This window comes from Delphinus delphis, chromosome X (genome assembly GCF_949987515.2).
Source record: "Delphinus delphis chromosome X, mDelDel1.2, whole genome shotgun sequence".
Lineage (NCBI taxonomy): Eukaryota > Metazoa > Chordata > Mammalia > Artiodactyla > Delphinidae > Delphinus > Delphinus delphis.
Window position 1 is genome coordinate 110,641,970 of NC_082704.1, and position 16,152 is coordinate 110,658,121.

The window sequence follows — 16,152 nt, forward strand, 5'->3', positions numbered from 1 at the left end:
GAAAAATTTTCAATCTGATCATTTGGTACTGGCTGCCATGGCTGATTAGCGCTGTTGTCACAGGGCAAGTGGTGGTGGACTGTTGCATTCCTGCCATGTGCTTGCCGATATTTGACTGACAGAAACATCATGTTCCCTTGCTCCTGGCTAGAATCATATCCACTCATTATGTTAACAGTGACTACCCCATGTTGATTGAAACGTCTTATTGACTTGACTGTTTGCTGATATTATAAGAAAGGTGACTTAAACTAGGTACCTTAAAATTTACTGCAACTGGGATACTTTTGAGAGTAAAGGGATGTGCTATTAATAACTACACCAAGACAACAGGTGTAAACCAGGAAGTATGGTCATCACTGGGTGAGGCTGGGGACTGGGGTATGTAAAGTCACCACAGAATCAGGAAAGGGTTGTAAAAAGATTTTTTTCCAGTTTTATCTTACACTTGCCCTACTTTGGTCTTAAACCTCTTAGGAGATATTCAACAAACATTAATTAATACTTAACTACATCTTGGTGCTGGGGTTGTATCAGTGAACTAGCGAAGCAGGGGAGGATGGTAAACAAACCAGTACTACAACTGCTTATTTAATTTTGGTAACTTTTATGAAGGATATGTACAAGGGGCTTGAAAGCACACAGAAGGGGACCTGATCTAGTGTGGAGGTCATGGATGGCTTTCCAGAGGAGGGGTGTATATTTAAGCTGAAATTAAAAGGATGAGAAGGAGTTAGCAACAATATTATCATTCATATGTGTATAAAGGCATAAGGGCTCTAAAAACTCAAGGTGGGACTTCCCTGGTGGTCCAGTGGTTAAGAATCTGTTTTGCAATGCAGGCGACGCCAGTTCGATCCCTGGTCGGGGAACTAAGATCTCACGTGCTGCGGGGCAACTAAGCTCACGCGCCACAACTACAGAGCCCACATGCCGCAACTACAAAGCCCACGCACTCCGGAGCCCACGTGCCACAGCTAAGACCCGACGCAGCCAAAAATAAATATTAAAAAAAAAAACTCAAGGTGAACAGGAATCACATTTCTGTCCATATCAAATTAAATTCTAGCTCTAGACCCCACTTGCTTAGATTGGTTGGAAGTCGATTATCAGTCCTGAGGAGTAAGGGTTTAGGTTTCTCACTAGGACCGTACAAGATCACCTGGCTCCAGAGCTGCCACTGGTCCTCATGCCCACCTGGCACCCCGTCTACCCCCTAGTCTGGGAGTGTTGGCTGGGCTCTGGTACAGGCGGAAGACGATTGCAGTCACTCTGCAAGGCCCAGCCAAAGACGCTGTTCACTACGGCTGGGAGCTTCACAGGCCCCCCACACCCACTACCCTCAGAGTGTCAATACATATTCCTGCTCTGCTTCTGCTGTATTGAATATGATTGCTTAAGTTGAAATATTAAAATATTCCCCCCCAGATTACCCTGAGCCATTTGGAATATATAAGGGAAATCATACCAATTCAGAAATAAATTGCTGTATGATTCCATTTCTATGAGGCACCTAGAGCAGTCAAATTCATAGAGACAGAAGACAGAATGCCAAGGGCTGGGGAAGGTAGAATGGGGAGTCTGTTTAATGGGTAGAGTTTCAGTCTGGGAAGATGAAAAGTTTTAGAAATGGATGGTGGTGTCAGTAGTGATGGTTGCAGAACAATGTGAAAGTACTTAATGTCACTGAACTATACACTTAAAAATGGTTAAAGTGGTAAATTTTATGTTTTGTATATTTTACCACAACTTTAATTAATTAAGTAGAAATTTTAACTTTTCAAAAATCAGGATTTTTCACTTTTAGAAACTATACGAAATGCCGATACTTCCTCATTTTTCCACTTTCACCATGAATTTTTTTTTTTTTTTTTTTTTGCGGTACGCGGGCCTCTCACTGTTGTGGCCTCTCCCATTGTGGAGCACAGGCTCCAGACGCGCAGGCTCAGCGGCCATGGCTCACGGACCCAGCCTCTCCGCGGCATGTGGGATCTTCCCGGACCGGGGCACGAACCCGTGTCCCCTGCATCGGCAGGCGGACTCTCAACCACTGTGCCACCAGGGAAGCCCTCACCATGAATTTTTAACAATGCATTTTCCATATATAGAAGTTATCCATTTAGTTCCTTATCATGCAATCATAGATTTTCTTAAAATTTGTACTAATCTTTTCAGAGTTACAGCAACCACTAAAACACGAATCAATACAAAATAATAAATGAAGGGAGGTACGTATCCCTTTATAAATCTCTGAGACAACATTCATGCAAACACTGCTTCTTACTTTGTTTCTTTCTATACGGTGGAGTAAATTCAAGTCTGTGGACTCTGATATCCCTCCGTGTATGACCAGGATTTCATTGTCAATGATTGTACCAATTGGGAGCCAGGTATAGATGTCTTCCAAGACTTGTAAGATCTTTTTCCCATGTAGCTGTAAGTAAGAGCTTGAGTAAGTTTGTTTTTTTCTGATAGTTCAAGTTTATTGAATAGTCCCAACATATGGACAAAAACCCACAGTTTTTATGCCACCCAAAGAAGGTCAGGATGGAATCACTAACCAACAAGCATGCATTAATCATGTCTTTTTGGTCTGTATTTTTGATACTTTGACATTTTGGTGCCTTGCTGACCCTTGAGAAGAGACTGCCCCTCCCAGGGCTAGTTAATTCCTAGAGATAGTAAAGGACTTGCCTTTTGTATGTAAATGAGGCTACCTTTCATATGCAAACAAAACTATCCAGAGCCTATCCTCCCAATTAGTCCTTTATGGAATTCTCACACCCAGGGTCACTATTGTCAGCTCCAGTCACCCCAGGGCCAGATACCAGACAACCTTGGACAAGCCCTAAGCCCCAGAGCCTGCTAAAACTATTCAAACTAGCCAATCCTAAACCTGTTTACAATGCCTCACCCATTTCTTCCCAAGGAAACCACAATAAAGGCTTTTGTCCATGTCAAGGAAACCACAATAAAGGCTCTTGTCCATGTTTGCCTGCATTCCCTCCGCCTCTGACTGACCCCCGGAGTGCTTCCCCATGTGGCCGCAGGGTGTGGTGTGCCATGCCTCCAGTTTCTAAGGAACTGTGAGTAAAAACCTTTTCCTTCATGACAGTCATTTCCATGTCTGCATGTTTTACCATACCTGAGTAGAACAAATCCCAGGTACCTTTAAAACAATGGAATATGTTTGTATCTATGCTAAAACTTACACAGAAGTCACAATGAAAAAGCTTGTGTCTAGAAAGAAAAACAGGTCTTCACTATGGCCAGGGCTTCCTTTTTTTTTTTTTTTTTTTGCGGTACACGGGCCTCTCACTGCTGTGGCCTCTCTCGTTGCGGAGCACAGGCTCTGGACGCGCAGGCTTAGCGGCCATGGCTCACGGGCCCAGCCGCTCTGCGGCATGTGGGATCTTCCCGGACCGGGGCACGAACCCGTGTCCCCTGCATCGGCAGGCGGACTCTCAACCACTGCGCCACCAGGGAAGCCCCAGGGCTTCCTTTTGTGCTTTTATATTATTGGCATGAATTCTGACTAGTTCTCCCCTCACCCTTCTTGAAGCTTTCTTTTTTTTTAACTTCTATGTATAAACAGCAAAGAAAATGCAAAAAACAAAGAGCCTTACCTTATATTTATGCAAAACTTCGTTTGTGAAGCCATACCTGAAAAAAAACAATGGGATTTCAACGCTTTCATTGAATGTTGAGAACTCCTATTTACATGAGTCAAGTCATGCAAAAAAGGGAGCCCTTGCCATCTCGCTACCACAAGTATCAAGAACTCAAGAAACTAGACTTTATTTGGAATGATTACTTATCCAAGACTTTGCTAGGCACGATGGGAAAGAAGAAAAGCAGCAGATGACATTGTCCCTATCCTCAAGGAGCTTCGGGAAAAGAAGATAAATTTTCATGAAACAATTACAAGACAACTTAAGAAATACATGGTATGCACAGGTGTGTAAGTACTGTAAGTATTCAGAGATGTGTGCTGTGGCCACTGGGGGAGAGTGTGTGGGAAAATGCTTTTCATTTAAATAGAATTTCTCAGACATCCTATATTTTATAGTAAATGAATGATCAGGGGGCAAAAAGACTGAATAAAGACAAAGAAAAGCCTAGAAGATAACAAGTTGGCTCTTTATACTCTCTCATAAAGTTCATGTAATGGTATTGAGGGTTTTAATAGAAAGTGTCAGGAATTTTAATGCCTGAATAGCAGTCACTAAGGGAGAATTAATGATGAAAAATTTTTTTCAATTACTTTCCTTGCCTTAGGATACTAATATATACCTTTAACACCTTTAACACGGTGAAGTCAGAACACAGCACACTCACTCCAGGTTTCCATGCAAATCATATCATGTGAAGCTTCTACAGGGTAACGTTATGTTTTCCAAGATGAACTCAGCCCTGCCTACTCAACAGCACCTCGAATCAGCTTACCCCAAACTGAACTCATCCTTCTCCCTCACCCCAACTTTCTCCACTTATCATGTTCCTAATAACAGTGATCTTGCAAAGTCAAGCTAGGAACCTGGAGGTCATCCCTAATTCTCTCTCCTTTCAAGTCCCCCATATCACGTTACCAAGCCTTAAATCATTGCCTAAACTTCCTCCTGAATGTATCTACTGCTTTGGGTCTCCATCTTTACCACACAAGTCTAAGTGAGACTCCATCATCTATCTCTTCAACTACTTCCTAATTGGCCTCCCCATATCAATTCTTGTCCCTCTCCAAACTAATCTTCCTGCTGCATTTTAAAACACAAATTGAATAATACTCTTCAATGATTTTCTCTTGTCCTCAGGAGAAAGCCCAAATTTCTTTGCAATCATTTCGTACGTCTCCAGCCCTATCAGGTACCATCCTGTCCTTCAGTCTTTGTTCCTCCCATCCTGAACTTCTTTCAAGTCTAAAAAGTCCTTTCTCAAGTTCTGCATAAGTTGTCTCCTCACCGTGGAACAGTTTCTCATTCCCCCTGCCACGGTCCTCTCTTGATCGCCTAATTCATCCTCCAGGTCTCAGGCTAATGCCGTACTTCTATGGGAGAACCTTCCAATCACCCCTCAGACAGATTGGATCCCCCACTTTACAAACTCATCACACTTGAAAAACCTGCTCAACTCGTGTCTTCCCTGTTAGATGTAAACTCCAGTAGGGCAGGGGCCATGTCTCTTTCACTAACCATTGTAGGCACTAGATAAATACAGTTGACTAGCTAAATAAATGGAAGGATAAATGGCATGCCCAAATAAACAGATTGAGCTATATTATATATAATGGGTCTCTGAAAGTAGCCTTGAGATTTTGGGTTTTTTTTTTCTTCATAATCTTATCATTTGCTTCCATACTTGAGGATTAGAATTGAAACTGTGTTCAGGCCAAGCGCCAAAACTGCCCCAAAGACAAAACTAATCAGCTGCTGAGCTTTGATCTAGGCACCCAAAAGCCCAGGACCATAGCATGAAACATGCCATGCCTTCTACTTCCCTAGAGCAAACTGGATTCTGTTTTTCATAAAACAAGAAACAAGAAAAACAAAAGGAGAAGGAGAGGAAGAAAAAGAGGAAGGGAAAGGGGAAGGGGAAGAGGAGGAGGAGGAGGAAAGAAGAGAAAGGAGAACATTTGTCACTTACTGAGCCTTTCAGCAAAAATTGGTAAACCATTTAACCAATCTTTATTCCCCAAAACTCCAGTGAGTCAGATAGTTGAAATGCTATGTTACAGCTGTTCTCAAATACGTTTATGAACAACTATGCCAAAAGCAATCACCGTGTCATAAAAAATATACACATCAGTGAAAAACACAGTACTAGTTTCTGAGACAACATGTGATGCAAGCCAAAAGAGTAGCAAGAGAATGAGTCCATCTAAACCTGCTCATACAACCCACCACACCTCCAAACCTGGCCCAACACGTCTACTCGGCACACAATTTGGCTTGTGAAGGCTGGGCACGGGAAGAAGGAAACATAATAGAAGGGCGAAGGAAGAACGGGAAGAAAAGATAGGAAGGGAACTTTAGAGCAATTTATACTCACTCACACAGCAGAAGATTGGGGGAGGTAAATCGCTGTAAGAATTGAGCTCTTCCTTGAGATTCTCCTCATCCCTGCTTCTCTACACTCACCTCTCACTCTCCGCTAGGAGCTAAACATGGCAGCATTTTCCAGAACAGGAAACAAAAGAGGAAATCCACAGGCCTAGGTTACCTCATATTCATCATAAAATCTTCATGGTTGCCTCTGTTCAGGTGCAGGTCATTGGGGTAGACCAGAAAACTCACAAACAGGATCATTAGGATCTCCATGGAATTTTTTCCTCGATCCACAAAATCACCATTAAAAACATATGGGTTGCTCACTGAGGGGAGACCATTCTGTGGAAGGAAGAAGGAGAAAAACAAGCAGTTAAAAGAATGTACTTTTAAAAGTAACGCTTTGTACTTAATGTCCATGTGGATGTGGAGAAAAGAGGCTGAGTTAGTTCTTCCACTGGGAAAAATCTGCTCACTCACTCAAGCCAGTTTCACTTTCCAGGGCAGGCATCTCCTGCAAGGGACCTTGGAAGTGAAGGATTAGCTTGGGACAGGAAGACTCCAGGGGGATGGGGATTGCTCATTCTACTCACCACCACCTACTATGAGTTTTCTCTGAAAGAACCTGATATTTGTCCTATTAAAAATGGTTATTCTCGGGCTTCCCTGGTGGTGCAGTGGTTAAGAATCCGCCTGCCAATTCAGGGGACACGGGTTCGATCACTGGTCCGGGAAGATCCCACATGCCGTGGAGCAACTAAGCCCGTGTGCCACAACTACTGAGCCTGCGTTCTACAGCCCGTGAGCCACAACTACTGAGCCTGCGTGCCACAACTACTGAAGCCCACACATCTAGAGCCTGTGCTCTGCAGCAAGAGAAGCCATGGCAATGAGAAGCCCGCGCACCACAACAAAGAGTAGCCCCCGCTCACCGCAACTAGAGAAAGCCCGTGTGCAGTGAAAAAAGACCCAACACAGCCAAAAATAAATAAATAAAATTAATTAATTAATTTAAAAAACAAACAAAAATTAAATAAAATAAACAAAATAAAATAAAATAAAAATGGTTACTCTCATCTCTTCCTTAGGTAGAAGAGGGAAACTTCTACCCAAGGAAGAACACTAAACTAAGAGCCAAATGTCGTTCATTCTAAGGGACCCTTATTTAACTTCTCTGGGCTGTGATTCTCTCAATTTGAAAAAAGGGAATGACACTATATTCTCCACACACACCCCCACCCCAGAGCAAACGAGAGAACGGGTATGAAAGCACTCAGGAAAGTGTAAGGTACTGCCCAACTGTGAGCAGGGCTAACACACCATCAGTACACTCTGATATGATCACACCAGGTGTTACAGGCATGTGTTTTGACTTCTCACTGACCAGGGCCATATTTGTTGTTAAATATTTTGATTACCACTCCTGAGTATGAGATAATACTTTAAGATACAGTGTTAGCACAAAAAAGGACTGGGATCAGGACAAAGGTCTGGTCTTTATAGCAGCTATTCGCTCGTTTACTTCTGTACTACTAAACTCTAAGATAAAACACGTCATGCCTGGTAGGGAAATGGTTGAGTGCATTTCTATTGCATAGTAAGATAAATTCAAATGTTTAAAAAATACATTACAAAGAGAAAATTTTAAGTACTCATACATCCTAATATATGTCCTCCTTCAAAAAAGTTACCTTCAAGAAATAATGCACGTATTCTAGTTATATTAATCTTTCTCAAATGATTTTCAAATTCCTTTTTTGTTAGATTTCAAATTACATAAGAAAATCTTATTACTTTATACTCACCACCTAGTATTTATATACATTTAAAAATTTTCATATCAATATGATAGAAATAGTTGAAAAAATATAATACAAGTTGTAGCAAGTAACTTAGGGATTCCAGAAATCATTATGCAATGAAACATGTCCTGAAGGCAACTGGAAACAAACAAGCAAGCAGTGGTGTAGTGTTCTGGGCCAGAAGACTTATTCTCTAATTCAGCTCCACTTTTACTCATGTGCCTGTCCTTGGGCAAGTTATTTGATCTTTATGAACTCTAGTTTCCTCATCTGTTAAATGAGAATGATAACTTCCATACTTATCACACAGGGCTACTTCGGAACTAAAATGAGACTGTGTGTATAAAATTTCATGAAAACCATAAAGCACCATACAAATTAAGAGATTCGTTTTATTATGGCCTCCAAGTTATTTCTATTTTTAAGATCCCATTATTTTATATTTTCTTATACATTAACTCACATAACCTTATTCACACTGGGCTTAGATAGTGTGAGCCAGTTATAAAAATATAGGCTATTGGTCATCAAAACGTAAAGAAAAGGGGAATGATTCTGCATCTCTGATACACTTCCTTCCCTCAGCCTTCAGCTGGCTGGGATGAGTAAGCTGGAGAAGTCTGAGAGGTGCTGAAGGCTATAGGTTCTATTGGGATGTCCAAGACTGAAGGGGGCTCAAGGAGCAGCAGCAGAGAGCCATGGAAGAACTAGGTCTGAGAGGACATGTGGACTCCTTGATTAAGGGGAGACCCTGCCTCAGAGCATGTGTGTGGTCTTGCTTGGGAGAGAGGGATCTGGATCTTACCAGAAAAAGTATAGGAGAACTTCTTTTACATCTCTGAAGCTAAAAGAATACTAATACTTGTATTTAGAGACACCTAGGAACATAGAGACTTCCTCTCACACTCTTGATGCAAGAGTAGAAAGTGTTGTGCCTCCAACTATGGAGAGGTTTAACCTAGCTTAAGCAGAAAATTAAAAATGGAAATAACCTAGTACTTAAGGGGATCCAGTAACCAGAGAGAGGCAGACCAATCAGATCTGCCAAAGTACGATCCCCTAATGAGACAAGACCGCTGGAGGAGACAGAGGACACTTTTTTTTTTAAGAGTACCATGAAATAAAGAACAAAAAGTTAATAATTCTTGGCATGAAAAATATGCTATTCAAATTTAAAATAGCATAGATTGGCGCTAACTAAAAGAAGGAATGGTTGAAAAATACATTACTGACCTGAAAGAGCAAGCAGATAAAAAATCTCTCACACAGAGCAAAAGGCAAAATGATGGAAATCATGAGGAATGAGTAAGAGATTAGAGTTCAGAGCCAAGAGAACTAATGTGCCAATAATAAGCATTCCAGAATCAGGAAAAAGGAACAGATGGAGAAGAGGCAATAATTACATAAATAAGAGAGGGAATTTTCTATGGTTAAAAAGAGACTTCAGCCTGAAGTTTGAAAGAGCTCATGATTTCTATGCTCAATGAACATGTATTGATTGCTTGTTATGTACTAGATACAGTTTTAGGGTGTTAGAAACACAGAAGTAAACAATACAAAGTCCCTGCATTCAAGCAGCTTGCATTTAGAGAATCTAACACCCACATGCCCCATAGAGGAAAATACTCAAGACAATATTCTAACCAAATAATAGCAGTAACAATAAAAAGTCCTTAAGCCAGGGAAAGACTAAGAGGAAAGAATACAGATGTGAACAATGAACCTTGCAATATATAATTAAATATAAATCAATAGCAATAATATGGAAATTGTGTTTAAGTACAAAGCAAGGATTCAAGAAATAGAAGAGACATACTATGAAGGAAATCTAATAATGGTCAAGAAATAAAAATATGGCATGAACAATAGCTAAGGATTTGCAGGAGAGCTGAAGGGAGAAAAGTAAAATTCTCTACAAATCTCATCTGAATGGGAGATGTACATGGAAAATGTGAAAACAAATACATTTGTCTTACTGGAGGAGAGAGAGGCTAATGGTGGAGGAATAAAGTTATAGCTATTTGAGAAGTATACATACATACATCATTTATTAGAAATGTCAGGAATGGGAAGACAATGACTAATGAATGGAAAAGCACAGTAAAAGTGCCAAAGAAAACAATAATTTTAAAATCTTCACCAAAACAGCAAAAAGAAAGGAAAAAAGGATGAAACCAAGAGAAATAAATAGTAAACAAAGTAAAATAGAAGGACATTTTTCAAAAATATGTGTTGTTATACTAAATGTGAGTGGGTTAAATTCTACCATTAACATACCAAGACTACCAGACTACATTAAAACACAAAACTCAGGTATGTATAGTTTGTGAGAAATACACATGAAAAAAATAAAGGGAGACTGAAAACAAGGTAACTACAACAAAGAAAAAGCAAAAATGCAAATATTAATATTAGATAGAGTGGAATTTTTAACATTAAAAGTGCTAAACATGATGATAAAGCAACATTATATCATAATAACAGGCACTTTATAAAGAAGATACAATTCATAAACTTGTATTCAATAAACAAAAGAACAAGTTTTTGCTTTGTATATTTAGCTACTATAAATTCAAGAAGATTTTTTTAAAAATACAAACATAGTAAATCATTCAGATCAAATTATTGGTTTAAAATAATGTCCACAAATTATTTGACACTCCTTTTAAAAGGTGAAGTCTAATTTACCATTCCTTGAATGAGGGTTGGACTTAGTGATTTACTTTTAAGAAAGGAATAAGAAAAAGCAGAAGTGATGGTGTGCAACTTTGGAGACTAAGTCATAAAAGATACTGCAGCCTCCTATCTGATCTCTCTCTTGGATCACTCAGTCTGGGGAAAGCTAGCTGCTATGTCATGAGAACACTCAGGTACCCTGTGGAGAGGCCCATGTGGCTGTTTTGTCAACAGCCAGCAAGGAACTTAAATGCTGTGCCATGTGAGTCAGCAATCTTGGAAATGGGTCTGCCAACCCCAGTCAACCTTACAAATGACTGCAGCCCTGGCCAATAGCTTGACTGCTAGCTCATGAGAGACCTTAAGCCAGAACCACCCAGCTAAACTGCACTCAAATTTCTGAACCATAGAAACTGTGAGATACTAAATGTTTGCAGTTTTAAGCCACTAAGTACTGGGGTAATTTATTACAAAGAAATATACAGTATACATATTTAGAAAGATATAGATGGAAAAAACTGAATATACAGTTTACCCTTGAACTGCAAGGGTCCACTTATATGCAGATATTTTTCAATAGTAAATACTGCAGTACTTGAGAACCTGCTGTATAGCACAGGGAACGCCACTGCGCTGTACAGTAGAAACTAACACAACACTGTAAAACAACTATACCCCAATAAAAAATAAATAAATAAATTTCATTATATAATAGGTAAAAAAAAAAACACTGCAGTACTACATGGTCCATGGTTGGTTGAATCTGTGGACACAGAGGAACTGCGGATGAAGAGGGCCAACAATAAGTTATTCGTGGATTAACTCTTGCATTGTTCAAGGGTCAACTGTATAACTAATGAACTTAATAGATAGATATATGAAGAACTTTGCATCCTATGAATAGAGAATACAATTAATTTTTCATTTGTCCACAGAGGCTTCATGAGAATCAATCATATACTTGATTTCAAAGAAATCCTTAACAAATTCAAAATAAGAAACATTTCATAGAACACATTCTCATATCATAATCCAATAAAATCTGAAGTAAATAAAAATATGATTCAAAAAATTCCAGCTTCTTGAATTAAGATCCTTGGAAATTAAAAATTGTAGTCTTAATAACCATTGGATCAAAGAGGAAATTAATAGCAATATTATAAGTTCAACAGAAGGCTCAGTTAAAACTAAAATTAGAAAAGATGCATTGCCTGAAATGCCTTCATTATTAAAGAAGATGCACGTGAAAGACTGTATTCATCTTAAGACATTAGAAAAATAAAACCAATCAAATAAAGATAAAAGCTGAAATTAATGAAATGGAAAACAAAAAAATGAAAGTTATATAATCCAAAGGGTGATTCTTTGAAAGAACAAATTGATAAAATTGATGATAAAACTCACCATGAGCCTGATTGAGGATAAGTGAAAAAAGAGAATAAATGTAAGATTAAAGATTGGAAAAAAGACAAAGATATACAGAAGTAAATTTTAAAACTATATATATATATATATATATATATATATATAGAGAGAGAGAGAGAGAGAGAGAGAGAGAGAGAGGAGAGAGAGAGAACATAATATTGGCATCTGTGGCAATGTACTTTGACAATCTAGAGAAATGGAGGATTTTCTTGAAAATTAGAAGCTACCAGAACTGATTCAAAAGAAGTAGAAAACTTCGAAAGTGCATTGGTTGCATGTTGCTTTATAGCAGAGCTCTATCTCAATTTTTAAGAGCAAATAGTTTTAATGTTACTTAAACCAGCGATTCCCATCCTTGGCTGCACATTAAAATCACATGGAGACTCCTAGGTGTCCATCAGAATCTCTGGGAGTGGGACTCAGGTATCAGTAGGTTTTTTTCCCCATTTTCTTGGGTGATTACAATGTATAGCCAAGTTTGAGAACAAGGGATTTAAGTTCCAAACCATAGAAAATGATGTACATCTCTCCAATTTATTTCATAAGATCAATAAAACCTTAATATCAAAATTTGAGAAAAGCAACAGTCAAAATTTGAGAAAATATGTAAACATACTTTCCACTGGAATGACCAATTTTCTGGTAGTAGAACTCATCCCCAGTTAAACCAAACTTTATAAGTATTTCACCTCTACTATGAGCAACGAATACCGAATTTCTTTAGTCAAACCTAATTTTAAGCCCCTAATAGTAAGGGTCAGCTAAGCCATCCACCTTACATGGCATGCTTGACACCCAATAAGTTTTAACCTTTTCAAAAAATCACACGACTTCAAAAGATTGATTTGTGATAATGAAGCTCGTTCAATAGAAAATGTTACTGTCTGTGAAAGTGATTCTAAAAGGAGTCCTAAATATATACTGAACTTCTGTAAGTGTTGAGCCTCTGAAGGCAAAGGCAAGACTTACTTGGATGTATAAGAACTGCATTGTTGAGCCAGGACTAGTTGTATTACTCTATATAGTCTGAGTTCAAATACGTTTTAGTCTTAGAATAATAAGAGAATTGGAAAACAGATAAAAAGAATAGCTAAGTCTCCTGGGACATGGGTCTCTAGGATATTTAGGCTTCTAGCTACGCTACTGAGATTTCTCTGGATTTTCTTCAAAGAAGCAAACACTGCTGCTGAGGGAACCCATCCTTCACTCAGTTCCAGTAAATCAAACTCTCTGGCTTATTCTGCAGCTGATATACAACAAACCATCTATGACATGGTGATCAAGGTGACAAATACAGAAAACCTGGGGTAACTACAACTCTGAACAGCATTAGATGACCTTCAGGGGGAAAAAAATAGCAGATCACAATTAATTAACTTGAGTAGAGATAAGGAGACCTATTTCCCACTGAAGTATTTTACATAAGACATCTAGAAGTTATCACAATTTTGGGGGGGCATTTTCCCGAGGCACATCAAACAATAACCTCTGGACCTCAACTCCACATAATTTTAATTTTTATTTCTTTTGCAAACTCTATTTTAGAGATCTGTTCTGATTATAACACACTGCCTTAATCTCAAAAGGTAAAGAATTGACTACTGTGGCAGTGGGAAGCATATCAGCAATAGAGAAAAAAGAAAATATTTAATGACCTTCACAGCCGGAAAATTTGGGGCATAGGGCGTGGGGTGGAGGATAGTGGAGAAGAGAGAAAGAAAAGGAAAACAAGGCTGCGTGGCTTCCATGGACAGCATCAGTATGACACCCATAGGGGTGAGAGGTAATTAGCTTCTCTCTGTCCATGTGCAGCTCTTTTTCAACTGTAGGAGGTTTCCACACACAGCATCAATTTAACAAACTAACTTGCCAATACTTGGTCTAAAATTTCAAGCTTTCTCGTCAATGAGGAAAAGGATCTGAATGAAGTATTCCAAACTGGTCACTCTAATTAAGCAAGAGTGGCTGATTAAAATTAACCTTTTCAGAAAATAAAGTCTAAAAATATGACCTAACTAATGCCATGTAAATTGCTTCACTTGATGATATGTGAAGCCATATAAAGTTGGGATGCCCTTTTAGGAAAGGTGTGCCATGGTTAACCGTGTGGAACCCAGAGGAAAGAATTCCCTTCAAATCCAGATAGGACTGTGAGCTGAAACTGTCTAGCTTAGTCTTAAGGTGCTAAATGATACAATTTGTAAGGACAACCAAATATTAAAGAAACCAAAAATGTCAAAACAATCAAAAACGATCACTGGTACGGATTCCATCATTTATTGCAGCACACCACAAAAAGGGTGTGGGAATAAAATCTTTTCTGATCCTTCAGAACTTTCCTTCATGATTTAGGCACTTATCAAATTACTAAAACTCTTTGAAGGGATTGTCTTAAATGTCACCTCCTCCAGGAAGTCTCCCACGACTTAGACGTTGTTTACCCCAGTTATAACATGTCTCACCCTGAACTGTCTTGTCTTTTCATTAGGTGACCTACCCCACTAAACTGTGATATCTTTGGGGCCAAAAACAGTTCCATACTCTTTCATCGCTGGGCTCTCAATCTCCACTTCCTGAACACCGTCATTGGTTAACACTCAAAATATTTCTTGCTTTCATGTGAATGCTATAATTTCACCTTTAGTCCTTTTTATAGTACTTCTTACCACCCACCTCCTCCTGTTCAATCTTTACATTAGCACTTTCCAGTTTTATATATTCCATTTAGTTTTGCCAATGGAATTAAAGAAACATTCTCTTTTTGCATCTATCTACTCCAGAGTCCTTTCCCTGATCGCACCTTAATATCTTCAACTACCTCTTGAAAAATTTTCTAATTGCCTAGGAAGTCACTTTTCCCATTTAATTTACTCAACTATTTTCCCTTTTTTGTATTTTCCAAGACCTCTAGAAAAATAATTACCAGATTTTCTGTTGTGGCTATTCCCCACATACCTCCACCCCCTCCTCCTTCCTCAGATTGTAATTGTCAAAAATAGCAGGACTGTACTTCTGAACATTTATATGGTGTTATGTAGACTTAAACAAATCTCATTCCTCAAACTGCATAAATAAACTCCCTTTTGCCTTCAACTCATTCAGAAAGACTTCCCTCTGGAAATCTGGGCCTCCCTTCGGGATGGTGCCAGACTCCTGACTCCTGCAGCCCTCTGGAAGGAAAGGACCCACTCTTCACAGGATGGAGACCTCAGGGTCAGGAGTTGGGGTGGGTCCACTTGCTCTTTAGAGCCACCAACAGACTAACACTTTGCCAGCCTCTCCTCCTTCTAGGCCCATGAGCTCTAACTAAACGTCCTTCCTCTGCATCTCATCTCTCAGTCCTGTGGCCAACCCACTTAACACACCTGCTTTCCACTTGCTTGACCTCCTCATCCCTAATATTCTCTTTCACTCACTTCAGCCACCCACATGCTGGATTCCACCTTGGACTCATTCATCCCCTAGGACTACTCCCCTTGCAACTTCCCAGCCATCCTGCTTCCTGGGCCTCCTGCCCTGACCTCAGAGAGCATGGCAATCCTTCATTCCACCCATTTCTCCCAGTTGGTTGCCATCCTGGCCTCTTCCTTCCCTGCCCAGACTGGATTCCGTAGCTGATCTCCAGAATTGCCCTATTTACCAGAACCCTCAGTTCCCTGCCGGCAAACCTTTGGCTGGACTTCCTGACACCAACTCACTACCTGGATGGCCTTCTATTTCTCCTGACCCCACTCTCTGGCTACCAGGCCCTAGACCTTTGCTTAGGCCTCCTGCAGTCTCAACTGAACCTCTTCCTAAGTGCTGGCTCCATTCATCCACTCCTGGTTTGGCTTCCTCCATTCCCTTCCAAGCTCCCATTCTGAATGAATGAAATGAAAACCTTGTATTTCTATTATAATTTAGTACTTTAAAAAATGCTTTTGGATATTTATGTTATCTTATTCACAAGACAACCTCTTATGGGGTGGAAGCTCAAGAATACTGCAGCCAAAGAAGAACTAAATAGACATTTATCCAAAAGACAAACAGATGGCCAAAAGGCACAAGAAAAGATGCTCAACATCGCTAATTATTAGAGAAGTGCAAGTCAAAACTACAATGAGGTATCACCTCACACCAGTCAGAATGGCCATCATCAAAAAGCCTACAAATAATAAATGCTGGAGAGGGTGTGGAGAAAAGGGAACCCTCCTACACTGTTGGTGGGA

The 16,152-nt window shown here is 39.5% G+C and overlaps 1 protein-coding gene across 1 annotated transcript in view; it reads right to left on the reverse strand.

The window, feature by feature from the left end:
- The window catches only part of PPEF1 (protein phosphatase with EF-hand domain 1), a 112,956-nt gene that overhangs the window by 35,181 nt on the left and 61,623 nt on the right, over positions 1 to 16,152 (reverse strand). Inside the window, exons 7-9 of the mRNA XM_060003015.1 lie at positions 6,217 to 6,383; positions 3,627 to 3,663; positions 2,285 to 2,434 (exon numbers count right to left, since the gene is read on the reverse strand). Of these exons, the coding sequence (XP_059858998.1) occupies positions 2,285 to 2,434; positions 3,627 to 3,663; positions 6,217 to 6,383 (354 nt within the window). The remainder of the gene's footprint in view (positions 1 to 2,284; positions 2,435 to 3,626; positions 3,664 to 6,216; positions 6,384 to 16,152) is intronic.